General features: G+C 53.2%; 1 protein-coding gene across 1 annotated transcript; it reads left to right on the forward strand.

Annotated features, from left to right (window-relative positions):
• Positions 1-1,437: 1,437 nt before the first annotated feature.
• GTPBP1 (GTP binding protein 1) lies at positions 1,438-24,345 on the forward strand. The gene is made up of 12 exons (XM_054582389.1): positions 1,438-1,635; positions 5,165-5,276; positions 11,213-11,393; positions 11,921-12,269; positions 14,603-14,726; positions 15,986-16,100; positions 17,512-17,656; positions 17,789-17,971; positions 18,733-18,868; positions 19,423-19,601; positions 20,695-20,895; positions 21,738-24,345. Exons 1-12 carry the CDS (start codon positions 1,444-1,446, stop codon positions 21,828-21,830), a joined length of 2,010 nt encoding a protein of 669 aa, XP_054438364.1. The 5' UTR covers positions 1,438-1,443; the 3' UTR covers positions 21,831-24,345.
• Positions 24,346-25,182: the final 837 nt, after the last annotated feature.

Genomic DNA, 25,182 nt, shown 5'->3' on the forward strand with positions numbered 1-25,182 from the left:
TTCATAGGCAGAAGGAGGGTGGGCCAAGGAGGTTAAAAGAGTGGTTTATTTCAGGCCAGGTTACCTTCCTTTAGGAAAAGGTGGGAGTGTACCTCAAGTGATAGGAAATTGCAGACTGACTGATTTAAGATTCCACTCCTTGGACAGAATGAAACTGCAATTAAGTTAGGTTTTGAGTCTTGGTGGGGCTTACAGCTGTGACTCCATTTTGGGTCTTTTTAACAGGTGCCTCTGGCTTTTATTAATATTTCAGCAGCTTGCCTTTTTTTTGGTCGTGTAATTGCTCTCTCTGCAGAAGGAGTGAATGGAGAATTCTCCTTAAGGTCAGCATTTAATTAATTGCCTCACTCTGGCTGCTGTAGTATTCCAGGCATCGATCCGATCTTACTATCAAAATTTCCTGGAGATTGCCAGCAGATCTGACCTGGGTCTTCTAGGGACTGTGTAGAGAGCAGGACCAATAAAATGGCATTGGTCCGATTAAGATAGCATAAAGTATATAGAATAAAGTGGAGTCACTCATGTCAACTAAAATGACTGTCAGCCATGATATGATGGTCCAAGAGGAAAATTATCTAAGAAGAAACACATCTGGCAAGGATACATATCTGCCCATGTGGTCAGATATCTTAAGCGTGTATCCTTGCCAAGTGTGTCTTCTTGCCATACCTGTCTGCTCGGACCGCGTGGACAGATGTCTCCTTGCCAGATGTTTACTCTGACTTAGGTTATTTTCTTCTTGAACCAGTGTCATGGCTGAGAGCCATTTTAGTTGACATAAGTGACTCCGCTTTATTCTTTATACTTTATGCTATCTTAATCGGACCAATGCCATTTTACTTGTCCTGCTTTCCACAAACTGCCCTGAATCATTAAGTGGCATGAGCCTTGTGCAGTTTACTACGTCCGTGGGTGGTGGCCCCAGGCGCGGGACCTATCCAACGACTGGATTGGGCCTTAAGCCTGTCCATCATCCGAAGGCTCTAGGCGCCAACCGACCGTTTGGCAGTAGGATTTGGAAGCAGAGCACCGTCTGTGCAAACGAGGAGAGTGTAGAGAGGTGAGGATAAACGTTATGTGTATTTTCCTCCTCATTGGATGGCTATTGTGTCAGTCATACTCTGCGCTGCTCCCGTTGGCAGGAAGGCTCCGGCTGGTAGCAAGGACTTGCTGCTGCCCCCGTCTGGAGCTGCAAACCAAGTGTGACGTCTCGGATATTTGTTGTTGGGGTTCGGACCTCATTAATTATTCATTAGGTACTTGAAAGGGCTGCAGCGATTGGTGGCTGAGCGATCTGGTTGATTGCTTTTTAGCTAGAGGTAACGTGTAGCCCCGTCGCATAAATTATTCCGATAAAAGTGTGGGGCGGGGCTACGCATAGATTAGGCAAATAAGCCAGGGAGGGATGGGAGGCCGGGTACGAATTAGCCTAAGTTATTAAAGATGGCGGCGGAGCGGAGTCGCTCCCCGATGGACTCGCCGGTCCCGGCCTCTATGTTCGCCCCCGAGCCTAGCTCCCCAGGGGCGGCCAAGGCCGCAGCGGCAGCCGCCCGGCTCCACGGAGGCTTCGACTCGGACTGCAGCGAGGATGGCGAGGCGCTCAACGGCGAGTCGGAGCTGGACCTCACCAGCAAGGTAGGCCCGGGCGCCGGCGCACTAAAGGGGACCGGGAGCCAAGGGGGAGAGGGCTGAGCCGTCTCCCAGGCGACGGCGGGGGGGTGGGCAGGAGGGGCTGAGCCCACCTACTTGCAAGTGCGGTCTGTGGCGGGGGTGGCCCCCAGGTTCCCTGCGGGCCATTCCCTCCCCCCACTGCCGTCCTTGCCAGGCAGTGCTGCTGGCCGTCCTTCTGCCGTCCAGCCCGGGGGCGGCGGGCGGGGGCGCATCACAACCCCTCGGCTCCGCCACGTGGAATGCGGGTGCCTAACGCCCGCAGCACCCCACTCGGTGCCGCCTCCTCTGTGACTGAGGTTTGGGCAGGGGGAACGAAGGCACGGGAGGATAAGGTTGTCTAAGGGGGGCGGGGAGGCGTATCTTCCTGGTGTTGGAAAGGAAACAGAAAGTAGTCGTTCAGTCGGGTAGAAGAATGTCTGAGCTGTATGTTTACGAATCCACCCAAAACAAAACTGAAAGATGGGCATGACCCATAGTTTTGCCTTCCTGGGAGTGGAACTACAACTTGTATGAACGGAATAATGAAAGATGTTTCAAATCTTGTTTTCTGAGCTCTTTAGAAGGTGGGCAGGAGTTAAGGTCTCACCTGCTTGGCAATGTGAGGGATAAAAAAGTAAGTATAAGGTGTAACTGGTGTTTTGAAGGTGCTTGACAATGGCTAAAGGAAAGAATGCTCTAACTAGGAGTGAGACAGGGCTTGGTTCTGTTAAAAAAAGAAGACAGGCCGTAGGTGGGGCCACTTGCTCCCATGACAGCAAACCAAGACTTAATTGCAGTTTCCGCCCCTCCTAGGTATGGGATATTAAATTGTAATTTCCTTATGGACACTAGAGAGGTACTCTGTATAAGAGCCTCCTGCCACCCTTCCCCTTCAAAGCTGGTGACCTGGCCTGAAACAACCTTTTTTTTTTTTCCCTAGTGACTTTTTTTATCCTGCTCAGTTTCCTATAAGAATCTTCCATTTTGCACTACTCGGAGCAGGTGTGTCAGTTACTAGATGGAAGGCTGCACAATTCATGAATTGTTCAATAAAACAATGAGATCTTCAAATTACTTGGTTGAATTTTGTTTTTTGTTTTGTTTTGTTTTGTTTTTTAACAGATTCCTTTCCTGCCCTGCCACTTAAAAAGACTCTGTGACCTTGGGAAAGTTTCTTAACCTCTCAGTTCTCCAGCTACGTCTTTTAAGTACAGGTGGTTGTTTACAAAACGAGAGATGTATATAAGACACCCAGTATAGTGTCTAACACATACCACTCAGGAAATGTTTGAAGTACACTGAATAACTGACAATTCCCTGTGCAGATTAATAGCAGCCAATGGAAAATGGAACACCAATACCCCCTCCTACCTGTTGTTGGAAAACTGCAGCAGAGATGTTTGACTTTTCACAGTCTTTGATGGCAAAGTTGCATGAAGCGTGCCTCCAACTGGAGAAAACTTGTCTGTGTAATCTAAGCAACCAAATTTCAGCTGCCCTTTCTCCCTTTAGTGTCCGCTGAGCACTTAGAAGCCAGTGGTCCTGTCTGGTGCCTCTAATGCCATAATGAGGATGGCCAATCTGGGAGAGGGGAAGGTCAGGGAAACGTGTGAGGCAGTGTGATGGGGCGGCACTCAGGTTGCAAGTACCAGCTCTGATGAGTCAACTCAGGAATTGTAAGGGATGTGCTTGACTCAAGCAGGCGAACTGGATGTCAGTTCATGGTCAAGGTGCTGAAGAAACCTGGAAACAGTGGGAAATTGCAGGGCACAGTTGCAAAGAGTAATACCTTCATTTCCTAACCAACTTATTTAATGTTCCAGAATAGGGAAGTGTTAACGTGCTTCACTGTACCAGGTCTGTCCAGAAGGTGTCCAGCCATGTGATATGAAAGGTATTTTTATTGCAGAAGGTACAAGAAACAGTGTACATAGGACGATAATGCCTCGGTCCCCTTCAAAGTAGGCACCTTGGGACCTCACACAGCTCTCCTGGTCACCATCAGCTGCCCCATCATATTTTCCTGAATCTCACCAATGGTCTGAAATTACCCCCCTTTCAAAGGTGGTTCTAGTTTTGGGAAAAGCCAGAAGTCACAGGGTGCCAAATCTGGGCTGTAGGGGGGGGCTGAGTCCCCTGGGTGATTTGATGTTTTGCCAAAAAACTGCACAGAACGTGCTGCGTGAGTGGGCGTGTTGTCATGATGAAGCTGCCAATCACCAGTTGCCCCTAGCTGCGGCCTTCTGAATCATCTGAATAGTTTCCATAGGGGAATGTTCAAGCTTAATGCAAAATTCGATGAGGACTTATTGCTCTGCTCACTCAGTCATTTTCAATATGACAGCCACACAGTACACATGCTCACTCAGTGACCCCATTGACTAGGACCGTGAAGTTGTCATTGTTCACGCATGCACATTCCAGTCCACTTGCCTTGGCTGCCAGGTTACATTGTTGCGCAAACCACTCTTGTATTAACAATGGCTGGACTTTTTCCGTACAGACCTCGTATATGAATATTGGTGATACTGAAAAGAAAAACTGACCATGTGGAGGGAAAGAAGGGATAGGTTGATAGATTGATTCCTGAGGAAGATTCAAGCTGTAAGGTTATACACTTGCTACAATTATATGTGCAGATATAAGGCTCTGAAAGTTTCCAAAGGGAGAAACAATTAGTAAACCGTGATGGCCAGTTTCATCCAAGCAGGGTTTTTGGGAATGATTGTGAAGAAAGCTGTACTTACCACTTACGGAGCTGTGAACTAGTTGCTCACATATTATCTTATTTGGTCTTTACAGTGGCCTTAGGGTGCAGGTGGTATTGTCTACATTTTGTAGATTGAAAAAATAAGAGAGAGAGGTTTAGTTCTTTGTCCAAAGTCACACATGAATGGTTAGAGAATGGGACCTGACATGCCTATTGGTAAGTGGTTGATACTTTAATGTTACTGGCCCAAATTTGTAAAATGCTGGTGCTAATACCCATCTTAGTAGTAACGGTGTTTTGTTGAAGACAAGTCTCGGTGGCAGTTTTTACTGCCGATCCCTTCAAGGTAGCCAAGGCGAGGTGGAACCGAATTCTTTTGTTATTATGGCACCCACTGGTCTCAGGTGCGGGGCATGGCAGCGTAGGAGACCTCTGTCCTGTAGTTGCAAGCTGCAGGTAGAAGACTTTGGCAGGTGTGAAGCAGTGCTCGTCAATTTCTAATTACAATGTCAGGTTCTCAGTCACCGTTGGTCTTTCCCCTCCTGTTAAGCAGCAGGAAGCAGGCTGCTGTTCAGATACAGTCAGTTTAGAACATTATAAATCTCAGCTCATAGAAGACCTTAGGCTCAACGGAGTTTAGGGAGTGTTTAAGGAGTGGCAGAGAGGGCATGCAGGGGCTTTGTAGCTGATTTCGATTAAGGTGCCGAGAGGCTCAGTCAGGGTCTTTGGTCAGGCTATTGATCTGCTTTGGCTGTGGTGCTCTTCTAGAAAGTGTGGTCCTAAGGCTGTTGGTTTCTTTTCTAGCTGGTTCTAGTGAGCCCTACATCAGAGCAGTATGACAGCCTACTTCGGCAGATGTGGGAGAGGATGGACGAGGGATGCGGAGAGACCATATATGTCATTGGGCAGGGATCAGGTGAGCATAGTTTTCCTTTCACTTTATTTTTAAAAAATTATTTAGAGCACATTTTCCATCTTTTACCCACTCTTCTTGTTCAGTGTCTACAGCACTGTTTGGGAGGACATAAAAGTACAGCACGATAATGTCAGTTCCTACCTTAATGGTCATAATATGCTTGCCTTCAAAGATTCACTTTCTGGGCGGTTCACATGCTACTGTCCCACCTCCAGCACTCTCCATTTGTATAAAGGTCTGGAATTAAGCCTTCCCTGGGCAGCTCTCGGTCTCCCCCTCTGGCCCAGTTTACAGATCCCATTGCTACCTGTTGTCTGCTTAGCAGAAAACTTCGGAGATCCTTCTAGATGTCAGCAAGAAGCGGCCACCCAGAATTCCTCACTTCAGCAAGGCTTCCCTCCCCAGACCACACCGACCACCCAGTGTGGTTAGCTGCGGTAACAGAAGGCTTCTCTTCTCCCTGTGAGATCCCATCAGACATGTAGGCTTGTTACCTGCTGGGAGGAACTGGTTATTGTACTCCAGCCCGCTTATTCCGTCGTAATGGGACTGTTTTTAGAGGAAGGCAGCCAGCATAACAGAATCCCAGATTATACCTTAGGCATTTTCCCCCCCGCCGGTCGTTCCTAGTTTATACTTTCAATACAAGGCCTACTTGCGTTCATCTTCCTTACGACATTATCTTTGCCGAAATGGCAGCTAGGCTTGTTAATGACTATGAATTTAGCCTGTACCAGAACTCGTCTGTCATCTTTGCAGGAAGCCTCAGTAGGGCTCAGTGCATCATTGAAGGAACGGTTCTCTTTGTTGAATGTAGGCTTTGTAAAGGCAGATAATAATTCTTTTGTAGACTGAGTTTAAGACAGAGAAAAATCTCAGAATCATTCTTTGTTTGACAAATACCTATTAAGTATCTTCTGAGGGCTTGATACTGTTGCAAAGCACGTTTGAATATGAAAATCTGGTCTCTGTCCCAAGAAAGAAAGATGGCGTATGTACAGATAACCCCAACAGAAAACAATATTTGGAAATGCTGCAAGAGTAACACAAGGAAGAAGGGCTTGATCGCCAAATACTGCTGTGCCTTACTTTGAAACATTTTTCTTATCTATTCTTTTCTCTCCATCTTTGCTGCCACCTCCCAGGTTTTAGTTCTTATCACCTTTAAGAAGGCTTGGTCCAAGAGATTGCGTGTCTGGAAAGGGAGTTAGTCAGCATTGTCAAGTGCTTAGAGAGATAGCACAAGAGTCGGGTTCAGAAAAAGCCATTTCATTTGGTGACTGGGCGATCGTTGGTAGTCGTTTGGAAGCTTTTGTGCCAGGTGTACATCTGGCCTGCTATAATAGGATGAACCACTCAGAGACCACTTCGTGCTTGTAGAATTGAAGAAATCATATCTCGATCAGTTTTGACAAGTGTTGTGACTGTTCTTTGAAGACCCAGATTCTGTTTTGTTTTTTTAAAGATTTCATTTATTTATTTTTAAAGAGGGGAAGGGAGGGAGAAAGAGAGGGAGAGAAACATCAATGTGTGGTTGCATCTCACACGCCCCCTACTGGGGACCTGGCTCACAACCCAGGCGTGCGCCCTGCACTGGGAATCGAACTGATGACCCTTGGTTCACAGGCTGGTGCTCAATCCATTGAGCCACACCAGCCAGGGCTGAAGACCCAGATTCTTAAGATACCGCCACTGTCCCCTGCTTCCCGCCCCCCGCCGCCCCCCGGCCCGGCCCAATTCCTTAATGTGGACTCTTAGTGAATTTTATCATACCATGGCAACTCACAACTAATTAACCCTCTTATGGCAAAACATAAGATCTCAAACATTCATTAGCACATCTACACACCCAAGCATTATCTTTGCATCTGTCAATTGGATGCTATTTGATTCGCAGTGACTCCTTCCTGCTGGAATTCTTTGGAGGTCATAACTGGTTAAACAAGCTGTACATCAAACGAGGACTGAACCAGAGGCCAGGCGCCCAGGGGTCAGCTTCATCGCCTGCTTCCTGTGTGCGCTTCGAGCTTCGTCTCTGTTTGTCACTTCCTTTGCCTGTAAAACGAGGATAATGACATCCTTTCCCACCCTACTTCTGAGAAATTTTTTATGAATAAGGTAGACATTAAAAAATTCTGAGTTCTGAGTAGTACAGAGGAATGTGCTCTTTAACTCTACATTCCTATTTTAAGATTGAGCTTTTAAAAGGAGGCAACCTGGCCTAGTAGTAAGTTCAAGGTCTAGAGTCTGGCGGGTCTGAGTTTGCCTACTGGCTCTTTAACCTTTCTCAAAGCGGGGATACCAGTAGTGTCATGCCGAAGGGTAACACTTACCATATTGTAAGCATTATATAAATGTTAGCTAGTATCAGTAGTTGCAGTAGTAATTTTTTAAGGATTCCATGGTATAGTTGATTTACCATGAGATTTCTTTCCAAAAGAACCTTATTAATTCATCAGATACTAAGTTACGACTTTCTAAGAGCCAGGTACTGTATTAAAAGTTCAGGGAACAAAGGAGGGGTGTTGAATCTCTGTGGAGAGTTAGGAAAGGCTTCAAAGAGGAGGTGCCCCTTGAATTGGTTCTAAAGGGTGAGTAGGAGTTTTGTAGGTAAATGGAGGCAGTAGTGAGTGAGCAGGGGAAGCCACATGCACAAAGGCACAGAGACATTGGCAGTTGTAGAGTATTTGGCGGACCAGGGGTGCTTCAGTGTAGTAGGGGGCAGTGTGCGAGCTTGGGAGTGCCAGTGAGGAGGGTGGGCTGGACAGATAGGCAGGGCCCAGACTGTGCCGGAGAGTTTAGACTTTTACCCCAAAAGGCTTGGAGAACCTCTACGTCACGTTGAGCAGGAGAGCGCATATGGAAAGGGTGAGTCAGAGGGCAGAACAGAGGTCTCGTTCAGGGTGGGGCGTGGGTGAACAGGCTGCCTTCAGCGTTAGGATCCGGGGCTTTTCTCCTTGGCCTTTGTCTCCACGCCTACAGAGTGAGGAATGCAGCGCATGTGAGGGAAGCATAATATGACTGGGGCATTTTCTGGGAGCTCTGGATGGACAAGGTGACAATGGTGATTGCCGCCTGGTGTGAAACAGGGCTTGAAAGCATTGCTTTTTGTGTCAGAATCGGGAAGTTTGGGCGCCTGGCAAGAGTGGCAGGACGAGCAGCCCTTCTCTGAGGACCACTCAGAGAGTTCTTTTCTAACCCAGATGTCCAGTGCTCAGCTGGCCGTGCGTTTAGAAACTCCTCAGCCCAACTGCTGCTGCTTTGTTCACTTGTTTTGCATTTTATAAGCACCTAAGGACTTCATATGGGAAAGGCATCCCGGATGGGGCAGCCGGGGAGCGTTTGAGTTTGACCCCTGTCCTGAACATGCTGATATGGCAGGGGAAGATATGCGTCCAAAAGTACTCCGCAAGGTGCGGTGTGGTAACTGCCGTATGGGGGCAGGATGGGGAAGATTTGGACAGCTGGGGAGGTGCTGATGGGCTTTTTAGGATAGGAAATACATAAGCCAAGGTGCAGGGCTGGGTAAGTCCAGAGCACACGGGGTGCAGGTGGGGCGAAACGGAGCAGGGGTGTGGAGCAAATGGAGGAGACCTTAAAGGGGCTGCAGCTGAACGTGGCCGGGCCTGGGCAGCCGCTCCAAGACTCTGACTGGGGTGTGACGGCATCACAGCTGTGCCTCGTGTGTGAGTTTGGGCTTGTGTGTACGCAGGCTGGGGTGGAGGGGACAGGCTGGATTTGCTAAGGCCCGTCAGGGGTCTGCTGTGGTGACTGAGGGGGAGCAAGGGCCTGACTCAGACCCACGGCATTGGGTTGGCAAGGAGAGGAGGGCAGGGAGGAAGACGGAAGGGCAGGCGTACAGCTAGGGTCAGCAGGGCCGGAGCGATGAGTGTCAAGCTTGGGTGGCTGGAAGGATGGTGTCATCTGTAACAGGGAGGCACGAGGAGGAACTGGCCTGGCATTAAGAAGAACTCTTGCCAGAGGAAAAAGCTCTGGGTTTGGAATCAGAAGACCCCAGCTCCCGTGGCCCCTCTGCTCCCTACCAGCTCAGAGTCCTCTCTGGGTTCTGTTTACCCCACTGTTAAATGGGAAGAGAAGTGCTTACCTCATAGGGTTGCAGTGAGGACTAAAATGGCTTATTAATTGGGCTGGGCTAGTTGTTTTTTTTCTCACTGTTATTTAGAGGGAAGGGATGGGGTTGTTGAGTTGAGATAGACATCGGGCTTCTAGGAGTCATCCAGGCATTTGGGAATTCAGTGTCTGCGGAGAAGACAGTGCTAGAAATTAACGGGTTTTTTTGTAGTTTTAGAAATGACACTTGAAGCCATAGTATGAGATGGCCAAGGGCAATGCTCAGAGGACAGAGAGAGGCCCACCGGCCCACTGCTGGAGAAGGCAAGCAGGGAAAGCCAGCAGAGTAGACAGAGACAGAGGAACCAGGGAGCAGGGCGAGCGTCAGGAGAGTCTGCGCGAGGCCAGCAGAGGGTAGCAAAGCGCTGCAAGGAGCCCAGTGAGGGTGGCTGGCCGCACCTGCGTCAGATGCTGTGGGGGTCAAGAAAGGTGCACTGGATGAGTGGTTAGGTGGCCTTTGATGACTTGAAAACTAGTTTCTTTTAGAGTTGTAAGTGAGATGCAGAGAGTAGGTTGGTGATAGTCATCAAGTCTCAATTACGCTCCTTTGAGATGGTTGGTGATAAGAGGAGGAGCAGAGGATGGTAGCTCAGGAGATACTCGGGGGCAAGGAAAGAGGGGGTGGGTTTCCTGTCCCTAGATTAGGAATGGCTTGAGCTTGTTTGTAAGGGGTCGGGTGAGCGGAGGAAGAAGAGAGGGTGAGAGCAGGTGCTTCAGGGTTTTTGGGAGGCAGCAAAAGGGAAGAGGCACCACCCAGGCCTGGAGGGATTAGCCAAGGGAAGGAGTGGGGCACACTCAGAGACGGAGGCCGAAGGAGTTAGGACACCACGTGGCAAGCACCTGGTGGGAATTGCCATAGAGTAGGCTCTCAGTAAATGATGGTTGATTGGTTCCTCCCTTCCTCATCCAGAGCTCAGACTTGTTTTCCCATCTACTTGCTGGACATTTCACCTGAGCTACCTCAGTTAAAAATCTATCCCTAAAATCATTCTTAAATTCTCTCTCCATTTTCCTTTGTCACCTGTCCTCATTATTGCTTACCTGGATCATTAGAATGACTTCCTAACTGGGCTCCCCCTTTCTGGTCTCTGCTTGTCAGTGCACACTTTCTGCTGCTGCCTAAGAGGTCTTTCTAACCCACCTCGATCTGATCATGTAACTCCCTGGCCTAAACCCCCAAGGCTTCGCGCTGTGCTTGCTGCTAACGTCTGTCTGCATAACCGCTTCCACCTCTTGTGTGGTCGGTCTCCTGCCACTTGACATCCTGCTCCCCAGCCTGCCGAGCTGCTTTCTGGATGTGCTGTGACCTGCAATGCTCCATGCTTAGCTGCGCTGCCTAGGACGTCTTTCCTCCTTTTTCCGCGGGCCCAATTTTCACACTCGGAGACCCCTGCCCCCTGCGAAGCTGTCTTCAGCTTCCCCAGGCGGTGCCAGTCGCTCACACTTTACATTCTCTTTGCACAGTTCTATATAATGCAGCATCCAAGCTGTATTGCAGTTAATTAATTTCCTGTCTCTCCCGCTGGGCTGTCGGCCGCTAAGGGCACCTGTATTCCCAGGACTCAGCATGAGGCTTGGCACAAAACCCAGGAGAGTCTCGGTGGTTGCTGTTGAATGAATTAATGAGCGCCCTGCTTAACGGGGAAGGCTGTGGCCCTCTTTATTTATTAACTGTGTGTGCCCAAGTTTTAAAAAAGTATCAGGTAGAGTGAGCCATGTTCTTCTCTGGTGTGGGGGGTGGTGCTGTTGTTAGGAGTTGCCTGTTGGGCTTGTTGGAACACTGATGTCGGGGCTCTTGTCGCCAGATGGGACTGAGTACGGGCTGAGCGAAGCTGACATGGAGGCCTCCTACGCCACCGTGAAAAGCATGGCCGAGCAGATAGAGGCTGACGTCATCCTCCTGCGGGAACGGCAAGAAGCTGGGGGCCGCGTGCGGGATTACCTGGTCCGGAAACGAGTAGGAGACGACGACTTCCTGGAGGTCAGGTGAGGAGGTCTCAGAACAGTCCCGGGGTCCCCCGCAGCATGGCCTCAGGGTCTGGAGCTTCACAGGGAGTCAGCTTGTCCTGGCTGAGGCGTGGAGAGAGTATCCGCAGATGCGATTGCGCCTTTCTGTGTCTCTGCACTTCCTCGTGCCTGATTACTTCCGTTTCGGAATACGGGGAGAGAGGCCGGACGTTCTATGGGCTGCATTTTCTCTCTTACTGGCCTGTAAGGCTAGAAACCGGGGTGGTGGAGGAGAGCATTTGGGACCCCAGTCCGGCAGCTTTGGGGAAACTAGTGGAAGTCAAGGTAGAAAGCCACTGTGGTGGGGGCTCAGGCCCTCCTGAGTGACTCTTCCTACTCCCTGGGTAATACCTCCAGGCACATTCCCAATATGCTTATCCATGCCTAGGAGGAGCGGTGAGCTGGAGAAGCTCGGGAGCAAGCCTCTCCTTACAGGTTCAGTTGGTGGCTTTTCCTTCTCTCACCCCCTAACTCTCATGTGGATGTCTGGGTTCGTGTGCACACAGGGTAGCAGTAGTGGGCAACGTGGATGCCGGCAAGAGCACGCTTCTGGGGGTCCTGACACACGGAGAGCTGGACAATGGCCGAGGGTTTGCCCGCCAGAAACTCTTCCGCCACAAACATGAGATTGAATCTGGTCGCACCAGCAGTGTAGGCAACGACATTCTGGGCTTTGACAGCGAAGGCAATGTGGTGAACAAGCCAGACAGCCACGGCGGCAGCCTGGAGTGGACAAAGATTTGTGAAAAATCTACTAAAGTGATTACCTTCATTGACTTGGCTGGCCACGAGAAATACCTGAAGACCACTGTCTTCGGCATGACAGGCCACTTGCCTGACTTCTGCATGCTCATGGTACGTGCGAGGCGCCCCTCAGGGCGAGCAGCAGCGGGGCTCTGCGGGTGCGGTGTGTGCAAGAGTTTGAAATTGGTCTGAGGCGGAAGCCTGTTGGTTTGGGGCTTTCACATTGCGTAAGGATGACAGTTTTGCCAGGGGTGCCCAGTCCCCTGAGCTCTACAGTCTTCTCAGTGGATGTCACTTGACCTCCCAGGTGAGACTCAGAAGGGATCCCCTAAAGAAAAACCAAGGTATTTGCAGACCTCTCATTTTTGGAGACATAGGGGAGGATTTCCTGTGGGTCTTACTTAGTACCTGCAGAAGTGTTTTCTTCAGGGTTTGGGGGACTTTGAGGAGGTGGCACCAGGCGGTACCCTCAGAGAGGGAAGGCTGAGGGAGAAAGGGAGGGGAGCACAGTCAGCAACCAAGAGGGGCCCGAGAGTTGGCCTCTGCAAGAGCCTAGAGTGGGCGACCTTGCTGAGCGGATTCTGCATGCCTGGCGCCATGCTGGGCCTGGACGCAGCAGTGCATGGGGCTGGCCTGGGCTCCTTTAGAGCTGGCAGTCTAGTGGGAACAGATTTGTAAGGAGCTCACTTACACAGGTGAACTGAAAAGGAAAAGGAGCAGTGGCTTCTGGGTTGGATCGTGCTGCTGAGCTGGTGTGATATTTAGGTCCCTTTGATCCCCCCCAGCGTGGCAGTCTGCCAGGCCCGGCCCCGGGGGCAGCCTCACAGCTTGCACAGGAGCGAGGCAGCCAGCTGCCCGCTGGCAAGTCCTCCTCGGGGGCCCCCCACCGTGTCCCTGTTCCCTCAGCTGCTTGCCTTAGAAAGCGCAGTAAACACCAGCATCTGTTCAGAGCAAACTCGATCAAGTTGCCCCACAAACACAGGTTCTCAGGCACAGTCTGCCCACACTGGAGACTGAAGGGGGGTGGAGCATGTGGGCGAAGACTCTTGTCAGCTCCCTGCCCAGGGTTCCTGGGGTCTCAGTGTGATTTCATCTCCCACGTCTTTGATCATTGCAAGGGGCCGTGCGCAGCCGGCCTGGGCCAAGGAAAGCTGCTCTGCGAGGGGAGCTTTCAGTGGACGGTCCACAGGGCGTGTGTGCGGGGGATTAAGAAGGTCGAGGAATCAGCCAGTTTAAAATGAGCAGTTTTCTGACTGAGCTACAGTAAGCAAGGCCAATTACTGGAAACATCTTCACCCAGGTGAAATGTTATATATCATTATCTGACTTTTACGCCATGATTCAAATATTAAAAATTTTCTGTAAAAAATAATGAAATATTTCATTATTATTCCATGGCAATCAATTGCCGGGGGAGGGGAACCTTAAAAATATATAGACCACTGTGGCTCTCTCGGTGGACCCTGAGCTTTCCCCGCCCCTTCTTTCCCCAGGGCGGTGCTTGCACTCACTCTCAGCTCCCCCATCCATAAAATGGGGGGGGGGGGGTTAATGTCCACTTTAGAGGCTCACTTGAGGTTTAAATGTCATAACATGTGAAAGGCCCAGCACACAACTAGCATGAATTAGGTGTTTAAGCATCTAAGATACATTTTTAAGGGGGAAAAAGCAAGGTATATCTATAACATACTACCATTAAAAAAATGGTGAAGGGATCACTGTTTGAAAAAAGCAGGTGTGAGACATTTGGGGAACACCTGCGAAATATAAATATTTACAGACTAGATATTGGATGATAGGAAGCCCTTGTTCATCATCTTCGTTGTGATAACGGTAGGAGACAGTTCTTTCCTTTAGGATCCGTGTGCTGAAGTACTCGGGGGTAAAGAGTCACAGTGTCTATAATCTACTTTCAAATGATTCAGCCAAAAAACAAAAGCAAACAAAAAACGACACATGTCCATCTCATACACAGATAAGTATGGCAAAATGTTAATTGTTGAATCTGAGTGGCAACTTTATGGTATTCCTTATACTATTCTTTCAACTTTTCTGAATGTTTGAAATTGGAGGGAGGGAATATATACACTTTTTTTGATATGATTACAAAATATTTCTGGAGGATACCTGAGACACTTGGAATGGCCAATAGACTTATGGAAAGACGCTCAACATCACTAATCACTAGAGACAGGCAAATACAACCATGATGAGATGTCACCTCACACCTGTCATCCACCAACAAGTACTGGCGAGGACGTGGAGAAAGGGGAGCCCTTGTGCCCCGCTGGCGGGAACGCGGATTGGCGCGCCGTGCCCTGTCCTGACGGAGCCCCAGAGATGGAGTGCGCTCTCACTCCAGCATTCTCTGAGTCTCCGTGCCGACCCAGCAGCAGCCTCGATCCGCCTCCCTTGCCCTGACAGTTCTTTCCGTGTTGGGGCAGGTGGGCAGCAATGCTGGCATCGTGGGGATGACCAAGGAGCACCTGGGCTTGGCACTGGCACTCAATGTGCCTGTTTTTGTGGTGGTCACCAAGATTGACATGTGTCCTGCTAACATCCTGCAAGGTAAGCGAAGCCTCCAACCAGCAGCAGTCTGTTCGGGCCTGCCGCCCACTGAGGCTCCTTGGTGGTCTGCTGCCAGCGCTTCAGCCCAGAATCTTCTGCTTCCTTTTCTTGTGCTCAGGCCTGGCCTGAATTTTTCATCAGCCCAGAATCATCAGCTTTCTCCCCTGTTCATCCCTTGGTCTGTTCTTTCTGGTTCCAAATGCAAGATTTTTTTTTTTAAGTGATTTGAGAGACAGGGAGAGAGAAAAAACAAACATTGATGTGGTGTTCCACTTATTTATGCATTCATTGGTTGCTTCTTGTATGTGCCTGACCAGGGATTGAACCCACAACCTTGACATATCAGGAAAATGATGTAATCAACTGAGCTATTCAGCCATGGCCAAATGCAGATTCTTTCTTTTTTTAAAAAATTTTATTTATGTATTTTTAGAGAGAGGAGAAAGGAGGGAGAAAGAGAGAGAGAGAAACATTGATGTGCAAGAGAAACATCAATTGGTTGCCTCTTGCACAGCCCAGCCAGGGGGCTAGCCTGCAATCCAGGCATGTTTCCCAATCATGAATCGAACCAGGGATCCTTTCGGTTTGTGGGATGGTGCCTGACCCTCTGAGCCACACTGGTCAAGGCCAAATGCAAGACTCATAAGATCCCTAATCCTGCACCTCTCTTAAGGTGACTTCAGACAGACGGCGCTGGGTTTCACCGTCTAAGCTGCGTGCATGTGGCAGCACTGGGGCGGAGAGCCTGACAGCCGTTCACTACCAAAGGCCTCAAAACTGGGCTGCGGGGCTCGGCCTTGGCACATTTCTTCTCGCTGCCGCAGGTGGTGGAAGAGAAATGGAGGGGTGTCCTTTGCGAGGGCCTCGTAAGGACCTCTGCACGTATCTGGACGTCCTAGGGATCCTTTTGTCAGATGCATTTTTTCCCCAGGAAGCAGAGCATTCTGAGAACACTGTTCTTATAACAAGACCTCTTCATCACTTAGAAGATGCAAGTCTTCTAGAGATCGTAGAGAAATCCAGTAGGTTTCAGCCTTGTAACCTTAGCAGACAGGCCTGCTCTGTGTGCTCTGTTTCTACTCCAGCAAGCACGCATCCACCCAAAGTTTCGATCTTCCTTTTTTGCTTCTCCAGGCATTGTGGCATTTACCACTGTCTGTCTCCTGCTTGCAGCAGTAATGAGTGGGCCTGTTTTGCCCTGGAAGCCTGGCCAAAGAGAAGGCTGTCCCCCCCTAATTCTGTTCGTTTCACCCTTTAAGAAACCCTGAAGCTGTTGCAGCGCCTGCTGAAGTCGCCGGGCTGCCGGAAGATCCCTGTGCTGGTGCAGAGCAAGGACGATGTGATTGTAACGGCCTCCAACTTCAGCTCCGAGAGGTAATAGGGTAGGGAGCGGTCTCTTCTGGGCCGGCTCGGACGGCAGACGAGGTGGGCTCTTGTGGTCTCGGCACAAGGTCTCCCAGGCTATCAGTGTGGCCTCGGGGGTATTTGAGGTGACTGAGATTCTGGGGAGGTGGCCTCGCTGAGGTGGGGATCCCAGCTGAGACATCAGTGTCCTTATCTGTGAAACGGGGACATTACTTTCTCCCCAGGGCTCTCGGAAGTGTTGGAACGGATGCACAGAAAGCGCTGTGCCAGGCTGCTGTGATGGATACTCAACCACTTTTATAACACCATACGTTTTTATACTGTTTTTCTCAAAAGCTCCTGAATCACAGATCACTTTAGGCCTTTACTCATTAATGTATCCTTTGATTCCTTACATATTTTTGGATGTCTGCTTTGTGGTAGGCTCTTCATTTAGGCATTGAGGCTTCAGTGTTGACTTGGGTACTGTCCTTGTCCTCAGGGTGGTCAGCTCCTTGGCCAGAGATGCTCTCTGAGCTTAGTTAAGGATGTCCTTTCTCCCAGAGTCTCGGGGTTGCTTGGCGCCATCTGCCTCCTGGCTTGATTTGTAGCACAGGACCCCGGCATTTTGGCCAGTGGCTCTGCCCTGATGCTGCCTTCAGTACTGCCATTTGGCCAGCAGAGGGGGTGCGTTTCAGCTGCCCCCGTTTTTTCCTGTGCCTGTTCTGTGCAGTGCTGCTATTCAAGGAGCTGTGAGGACTATATAATCCCTGCTCTTGAGGAGTCTGATTAATCCTGGATAGGAGATAGAGGCGCCATTCAGATATAAATGGCGACATTCCTGTCTTGACAGGAAATCAGACATAGTTACATGTGACAGAGACACACAAAGTTCAAGAACTGGAAGGAGTCAAATGCCACCTGGGAAGGGCTTCCTGGAGGGAGCAGTCGTGGAGACGTGCTCCGAAGGACGAGAGGGCTCGGCAGTTGGATGAGAGGGAAGGAATTCAGGCGGGAGGGTCGGAGTGACCAAATAAATACACGGAGGCAGGAAAAAACGAAGCTTTTAGGAGAAAGGAAGGTTCTCTGTTCTGGCTAGAATAGAGGAATCTAAGAGAGGGAGGCCTGCTGGGGTGTTAGGAGGAGGGATGTGGGCCCTTCCCTCTAACGGGAAGGGGCTGAGGGCTTTAAGCCAGCAGGCATGCGCTCTGAGAAGCAGCAGCTGTGAGCGCCTAAAACAGGGCCGCGGTGGAGGGTCCAAGAGGAGGGGACAGGTTTCGGAGACACAGCTGAGTAGCGGAGAGGGCCTGAGAGCTGGGATAGAGCCCTGGGAGGCGGGGAAGGGGCAGCGGGGCCCTCCCAGGGGCCCTCCTGCCGCTCCTGTTAGGCGGGGGCTGGCCTCCTGAGCGCCCGTCTTCCTCTCTCCTCACCCTCCACTTAGGATGTGCCCGATATTCCAGATCTCCAACGTTACAGGCGAGAACCTAGATCTGCTGAAGATGTTCCTCAACCTCCTCTCCCCCCGCACCAGCTACCGGGAGGAAGAACCTGCTGAGTTCCAGATCGATGACACTTACTCTGTACCGGTGAGTGGCTTCTGGTGGACAGAGCAGGGTGGGAGGCTGGGCGGGCACTTCCTACAAGGCATGTTGGGTTGAGTCTGTGGTGGAAAGGGGCTGAGTGTGAATAGACTTACTGGGCCAGGGTCTTCCCTGCAGGGCGTGGGAACAGTGGTGTCGGGGACAACACTCAGGGGCCTGATCAAGCTGAATGACACGCTGCTGCTGGGCCCAGATCCTCTGGGTAACTTCCTGTCCATTGCTGTCAAATCGATCCATCGCAAGCGCATGCCTGTCAAGGAGGTGCGGGGGGGCCAGACAGCCTCCTTTGCACTGAAGAAGGTGAGCGTCAGTGATACCAGAACGCCCCTGGGAGCCCACGTCTTACTAGGCCCGGGGCCATTCCCCGTCCTCACGGCTGCTCTGCAAGCCAGGGGCTACTGACCTCACTTTTACAGAGGAGCAAACTGAGGCTCAGGGAGCTCGAGTGGCATGCCCAGGAGTGCGCCGGTAGTAAGTGCTAGAGCCAGGACTTGGACCCAGACCTGCCTGCCTCCTAAGCTTGTTCCCCTCTCTAGTGCCTGGGCAGGGGGCCGAGCTCCGTGGTGAGGTCAGGTAGGTACCTCCCCGTTGTGTTGAGGGCCCTTCCATGTAGGGCCATTGAGGGTCCATGCCAAGTCCTCTTCCCATGCAGCCGTCCGTCCCCCAGGGGTGGGGCGAGAGCTGCCTCTAGGGTCGCTCTGCCAGCCAGGTTAACCCGCAAAGCGAGGCGTCCTTTATTCCCTCCAGCACTCGGGTCGCGCTCGCCCTGCTCTTTCCACCCAGCGCTTGCCCGCCTTAGCCCTCACCTCCCACGTGATTCCTTCCCAGCCTTCAAGGTTCTGCTGAAGTGCCACTTTCTGCGTGAACCCTTTCCTGACCCCGAGTAGCAGTGCTTAAGCCTCACACGGGCACTAGAACCTGCCCAGAAGGCCCGTGGTCCCGTGCAGTGCAAGGCCGAGTCGGGTGGTCCTCAGCCCCAAAAGGACTCCTGGTCCTCCAGGACCAGGTGAAACCTGGAGTCATTAGTGTCCCTGAGCCCTGGGATTCCCTCTTTTTTTCAGATTAAGCGCTCGTCCATCCGGAAGGGCATGGTGATGGTTTCCCCACGTTTGAATCCCCAAGCGTCCTGGGAGTTTGAGGCTGAGATCCTTGTCCTCCACCACCCCACCACGATTAGCCCGCGCTACCAGGCCATGGGTAGGTGTCTAAGGGGATTACCAGCTCAGGAGGCCCCCCGTTCTAGCTCCCGTCACTAAGTGCTCCAGTGACCGAAACCCCAAAGTTTCACTTCCACCCGAGAGGCAGGTCTTCCCGTTTAGTGATGCTCTCTTTTCCGCCCACGGGCAGTAATGTTTATTTGGTCTTACAAGCACAAACCGAGGGCTGGCTGTGTGCCTGCTCAGTGTCTGCTGGAGGCTGTGGTGTGCCAGGTGTTGTTGGGTGTTGGGGACCAAGACCGGATAGGCCAGGGCCCTGCCCTCAAGAAGCCAGCAGTTTAGAGAAGGCAACACATGCAAACACAGTGCCCTGTATTCGGGAACAAGGAGCATGGGTCCAGGGACAGGTGGGCCTAACGGGAGGAAGAGGCAGGAGAGCTTGAGGCTCAGCCAGGCCTCGGTGCCGCCCCGGGCCTCTGAGGTCTCGACCTGTCGCTGGTCAAGCCTATTTTGTGCTTTCACTCACTGCCCCCCCCTGCCCTGAGCCTGACGGGGGGGTGGGCCAAGCCTGTCCTGACCTGGTTCCCTTGGCAGTGCACTGTGGGAGCATCAGGCAGACAGCCACCATCCTGAGCATGGACAAGGACTGTCTGCGCACTGGGGACAAAGCCACCGTGCACTTCCGTTTTATCAAGACCCCTGAGTACCTGCACATAGACCAGCGGCTGGTGTTCCGGGAAGGCCGCACCAAAGCTGTGGGCACCATCACCAAGGTATGGCCTGGCAGGTTGTATGGGCCCCCAGCCAAAAGCAGGGGCTTCTGAGAAGCCTTGCGAGGTCGCTGGACAGCCCGTGCAGAGGCACCAGTCCCTGCCTTGGGAGAGCTGGACAGTGTGCCCCCTTTTAAAAGATTTTATGTATTTATTTTTAGAGAGAGGGAAAGGGAGGGAGAAAGAGAGGGAAAGAGAGGGAAAGAGAGAGGGAGAATCATCGATATGTGGTTGTCTCTTGCACACCTCCCCCCACTGGGGATCTGGCCTGCAACCCAGGCATGTGCCCTGAGTGGGAATCGAACCGATGACTCTTTGGTTCACAGGCCAGCAGTCAGTCCACTGAGCCACATCAGGCAGGGCAGTACTTGAGATTTTTTTAAAAGATTTTATTTATTTTTAGAGAGAGGGAAGGAGAGGGAGAAGGGGAGAAACATTGACATGTGTGTCCCAAATGGGGACCCAGTCCACAACTCAGGCATGTGCCCGACTGGGAGTTGAACCGGTGACCCCTCGCTTTGTGGGACAGTGCTCAACCCACGGAGCCACACTAGTCAGGGCAGGACTTGAGATTTCTGATAGCCACCCTCCAAATGTTTCCAGCTGCTGAGGTACTCACTTGGTTTCTGGAAAGCCTGGAGTCAAACTTGCCCCAGACTCCTGTTCACGGGATGGCAGCGTCTTGGGGCTGGAGAGGCGGTTGCTGTTCTGAGGAGGCTCAGCCAGCTTAGTAAGGAAGCGAGCCTTGCGTTCAGCTCACGGGGCTCTGGCAGCCTGGGCCCCCACTGGGGAGCTGCGCCAAGTAGGAGAGGGCCAAGGAGCCCCGATTTTCTGCGTGAAGAGCAGCCGAGCAGGAGACAGGATGGAGCCCTACAGGGCTGGGCTGGGGCAGCCCGGGGCACTGGGTGGGGAGATAATAGCTCTCTATTTCTCTGCCCCTCGTGTGGCCCTGCTGCCACAGACCCTGGGCTCTGCCCCAGGGCCAGCCAGGCCAGGGAGTGAGAACTTCCCAGGAGAGGAGGTAGGGGAGCGGGCAGCTGAGCCAATGTCGCTGCCTGCAGCTGTGGCCTCACCCTGACCCCCTTGGCTCCTGCAGCTTCTCCAGACCACCAACAACTCCCCGATGAACTCCAAGCCTCAGCAGATTAAAATGCAGTCAACGAAAAAAGGCCCCCTGACCAAACGAGAAGACGGGGGCCCCTCTGGGGGGCCGGCAGCAGGCGTGCCCACCCCTGGAGATGAAGCTTGCTCTCTGGGGGCCTCGCAGTCAGCTGCGTCCAGCGGTCTCCAGCCAACGGTGAGTGGGCCTCCCGGGCCGGTCCTGGGCTCCAGAACGCCGCAGGCAGGGTGATGGCGGTGAGCCTGCCGCAGTAGTTGGGGAAGGTGACGTGTGAGAGATCTCCCACGTCTCTGCATAGATAGAAGGTGTTTCCTGCAACTCCAGGCACGAGGTGCTTCTGGAGAGCAAGCTCTTCATCTCTGCAGGCAGTGTTTTCCAAAGTTTGGGATGTGGCCTACTTAAAATCAATCAGTTGTCCTGATTAGCGTGTGGTTTCCACAGGTCAGTTCAGTTTCCCTAGTAAGTATAGTTCATGGGTGTGTGCGACATGTGTGCTCCGGGGTCCCTAAGGTGTGAAAATTGCTGCCTTAGGGGCTCTCCTGGGCTTCCTCCCCACGTGACACCTCCTGGGGGGTCGGTGGCCTTGGGCCCTGTGTCACTGTTGCTGTCACTCAGCACCCCTGCCAGCACCTCACGCTTCCAGAGCCTCTTCCCCGTGTGCCCCTCTGTGGAGAAGGAAGCCTTTCCTGGCCAGTCCTCCTGCCACCTTCCCCACTGAGCTTTCCTCAGGCACCTTCATCCGCTTCTTTGTCGCCTGTCAGTGGTGGCCATGTCCTTCCCGCTTTCTTTGTGCTCGGAACTCACACGTTCACCACGGGGCCGCCTGCCTGGAAGGTGCGCAGAGCAGCGGGCCCTGGCTCCGTCTGACCACAGTGACGACCACTCTGTGAGGCTGGCCCCGCACAGCCTGCCCTTGGTTTCAGCCCACGTCTTCCTGCTGTACCCCCCCAACCCCGCTCCTTTGTGCCCCTTCCCCGCTCCCAGTAGTCGCTGCTTCAGGCTCCTCCTTTCTCTTCCAGCCCAAGCCCAGCAGTGGGGGTCGGCGACGAGGGGGCCAGCGTCACAAGGTGAAGAACCAGGGGGCCTGCGTGACTCCTGCCAGTGGCTGCTGAATTCGCCCTGCCCGCCCTCGCCACCCGCGGATTCTCCTGCTCCGGCCCAGCTCCAGCAGATGGGCCAGAGCAGCCCCGCGCCCGCCCCCAGGCCCCGGCCGGGCCTCACCATTCCCCACCCCGGTTTCCGGGGCTCTGTAATTTATAAGCTGAGGAAGGCGGCCAGACTTCTGCAGTACTGACCGCCTCCCACCCTCCTGCCCACCTTCTTCCTCACTCAGTTTTTGTACCCCTGGACCCTTAGTTTTTATTCTTCTTATTCTCTTTCTCATGTGCGTGCGCGCGGTGCAGGAGCGTGGCCACTCAGGGCCCTGGCAGTCTGTCTTCTTTCTCCTTCCCTCTTCCACGGCTGGCTGCCTGCCGCTCATGTGTCCGTCTGTCCGTGCGTCTCAGAACCATTAGGGGCTGTCAGGACCCGGAGGGTGCCCTCCTCCCCTGTGCTCTGCTGTGCCGGGGCGCCTCTGTGGGGCTGGCCGCCGGGCTGGGGCAGCAGGTGTGAGGGCCGCCTCCGGGAGCCTCCTTCTGGGGCTTGGGCCCCTGGCAGGGTGGGCGATGCTGGCTTCCTCTTCTGTCTCCCTCTTCTCCCTAAACCCCAAGACAGGTAATGCCAAAAGCTCTTAAATTTTAACCTGTAGATGTACCAAGGGGAGAGGTGATTGGATTGTAGGGACCCCCCGCCCCTAGCTCCGACCCTAGCCACTGACCCAAAGACAGCTAACTGGTGGCTTTGCTTTCCTTTTGGGGACAAGCCTGGGTTTGCCTGGCTGGTCAGTGCAGCTCCAGCTCTGTGGTTCTGCTGGGCTGGTGGCTCTTGCCTCCCAGGAGCTGCCTCCTGCTTGGGCTGTGACTCAGTCTTACTGGGTCAAGGGGCACTGATGACCTGGACCGGTGTTACCTGCTCACAGTCATGCTACTTCTGGTGGGGTGCGGGGCGCTCCTCTGCGCCAGACTGAGACTGGAACCCCGCCTTCCCACCACACCCCTGCCACATGGCCCAGCGCGGCTGCCATGGGAGCTCAGCAGTGAAGGGCCTGGGCCCGAAGTTTGGGAGCCCCGGCTGGGAGGCGGTGAGGGCAGGTGGGGGACAGTGAAGAAGACTCCCCTAGGCCCAGCACAGAGCAGTAAGCCCCCGAGAAGGATTGCCGTCAGGGGTGGGGATGGGGGTGCCCGGCCAGAGGGGGCAGCGAGGGCCCTGCACCAGCCTGGTCTGAGCTGTGGACTGAAGCCAGCTTAGGGTGGGCTGGTGGGCGGAGATGTGTTCTTTCTCTAGCCGAGGCAGACACCCAGCAGGCTGGGTCCTTCCTCAGCCTTGCCCCCTCCTGCCCCAAGACAGCTGGTCCCTTCACCTCCCTTCTCCCGACTCCTTCCACTTACCACTGCCCCGGGGCTGTGGAGGGACCAGACCAGCACCCAGAATAAAAGTTTGTGCCCTGTGCAGCCCTCCAGGCAATGGGAACACGGTTGCTCCGCCTGCCCTGCGGCCCTGCCTTCAGTGCAGGGCAGGGTCGGGGGAGCCCGGCTTCTCCCATTAGGCAGGAGTGGCCTCAGTGCCCAAGCTCCTCCAGCAGCTGTGACACAGGACAAGTTGCCATCCTCCTCTGAACCTCAGTTTCCTCCTCCACAGCAAGAAGTAAATGTGTACACGGGCTCTAATGATTTAGCGAGAGGATGTATGCAAGGCTCTGGTGGGCCCAGCTCGGGGGAGGTGCCTGGTGAATGGTCGCCACGCTGCCTACGACCCATGCTGGTTTCCAGGTCCCTAGCAGAGGCCCCACGGTGGGGGACAGGCTTGAAAGGAGAAGTGTGGCATTGACATGTCTCTCCTGGGTGGCTGGGCTGTGCCACGTGCCTCCCGCCACGTCCTTTCAGGGAGGTGGTGGCAGTTCATTTCTCTAGTTAAGGAAACTGAAGCTCAGAGGAGCAGTGCCACCAGCAGGCGGGGCTGTCCCGGCCCCGGCCCCGCCCCCAGCCATTCCCTGCCAGCTGCTTCAGTGTGTCCTTTGGCCCCTGCCAGTTCCTTTGTCTCCTGGCTGTTTCCCTCTTGCTTTCAACTCTGGTTCTGCTTACAGGGGCTGCTCCCCGTGGACCCCTTCATAGTTGGAGGGCTCCAGGGTTGAGCAACCCCTGCTTTGTCCCCAGGGCGGGTGCTGTGGGGTTTGTTTCCAGAGGGCTTGGCCGTGGTAGAGCCCCGGGACAGGTGGGACCTCGTTCCGTGTGAACCCTGCAGCCCCCGTGAGCGTAACCACTTTATGTTTGGAGGCTGTGGCCTCCACCCTGGCCTCTCCCCTCAGACGCAGGAGGCTGGTCAGGATCTCTGTGGTCCTCAGGCCACAGGCTAGCAGGGGGGTGACCGATGGCAGTGTTTTACTGTCCTCAGTAGGGACTGCAGAAGCTCCCTGGGGGGTCTCAGCCCTACCAACTATCCATTTGGAACAAAACACCAGCCCTTTTGTAGTTGATAAAGAATAAAGTTGTTAATCTGATTATCTCGAATGGCAACTCCTGACCCTTCTGTGTGGGCAGCTAGCATTGGGGGCGTCTCTCAATTCAGTTGGCACCACTGTCCTGGCTCACGGGCCTCCCTGGCACAGCGTAAGGCAGGGGAACATGCACGTTTGGTTGGGGGCATGGGATGTACCAGCAGAGGTGGTGTGAATTGTGCCGTGAGGGGCTGATAGGATTTGACCATGTGCAGACAGGCCGAGTATAGTTTGGGAGCCCCGGCTGGGAGAGCAGGAGCAGAGGCCCCAAGCCCAGGCTGTGTGACAAGTCCCAGGGACTCCGTTACCGGGTACCGCTCGGTGATATCGCCTTTGTTGAAGAATGGTGCTGGTTGCAGAGCAGGTGTGAGTGAAATGGGCTGGAGGTGAGCCTTCTGTGGGACTCGCTCTTTCCCCGGATGCTGAGCTGCGTTCAGTAGCCGGCCCAAAGCCTCAGGGCTGGGCTTGCAGGCTCCTCCTTGCTGACCTGCTCATGTATTCCCTCAGCTATGGGACCGGCCCTGGGCCGGGCAGCACATCAGGACTGTGCATTTGAGAGTCCAGGTAGGGGCCTGTCCCAGGCCCCTTTGAGCAGCTCATTAGAGATGCTGAATCTGGGGGTGCAGTTACAGTGAAGGGCCAGGCCCTGTTGCTCTGAGCTAGCAGATTCTGGTTCTTCAGGGGACCCCCTTCCTTGCCCCATCCCAGCACAGATACGAGGGGCAAATCTCTAATTCCACGGAGGAGGGCCGTGGCCCTGAAGGCTGACACAGTCACTAGGTAAGCAGGGAACGTTCTACCTTCTACTCAGGTGGCACTAAGTGATGCAGGGAAAGCCTCCTGCTTCACAATGTGCATCAGCATCGGCTAAT

This window comes from Pteronotus mesoamericanus, unplaced genomic scaffold, assembly GCF_021234165.1.
Source record: "Pteronotus mesoamericanus isolate MK-2021 breed Mesoamerican mustached bat unplaced genomic scaffold, CSHL_Meso_final contig_702, whole genome shotgun sequence".
In the NCBI taxonomy this organism is placed as follows: Eukaryota; Metazoa; Chordata; class Mammalia; order Chiroptera; family Mormoopidae; genus Pteronotus; species Pteronotus mesoamericanus.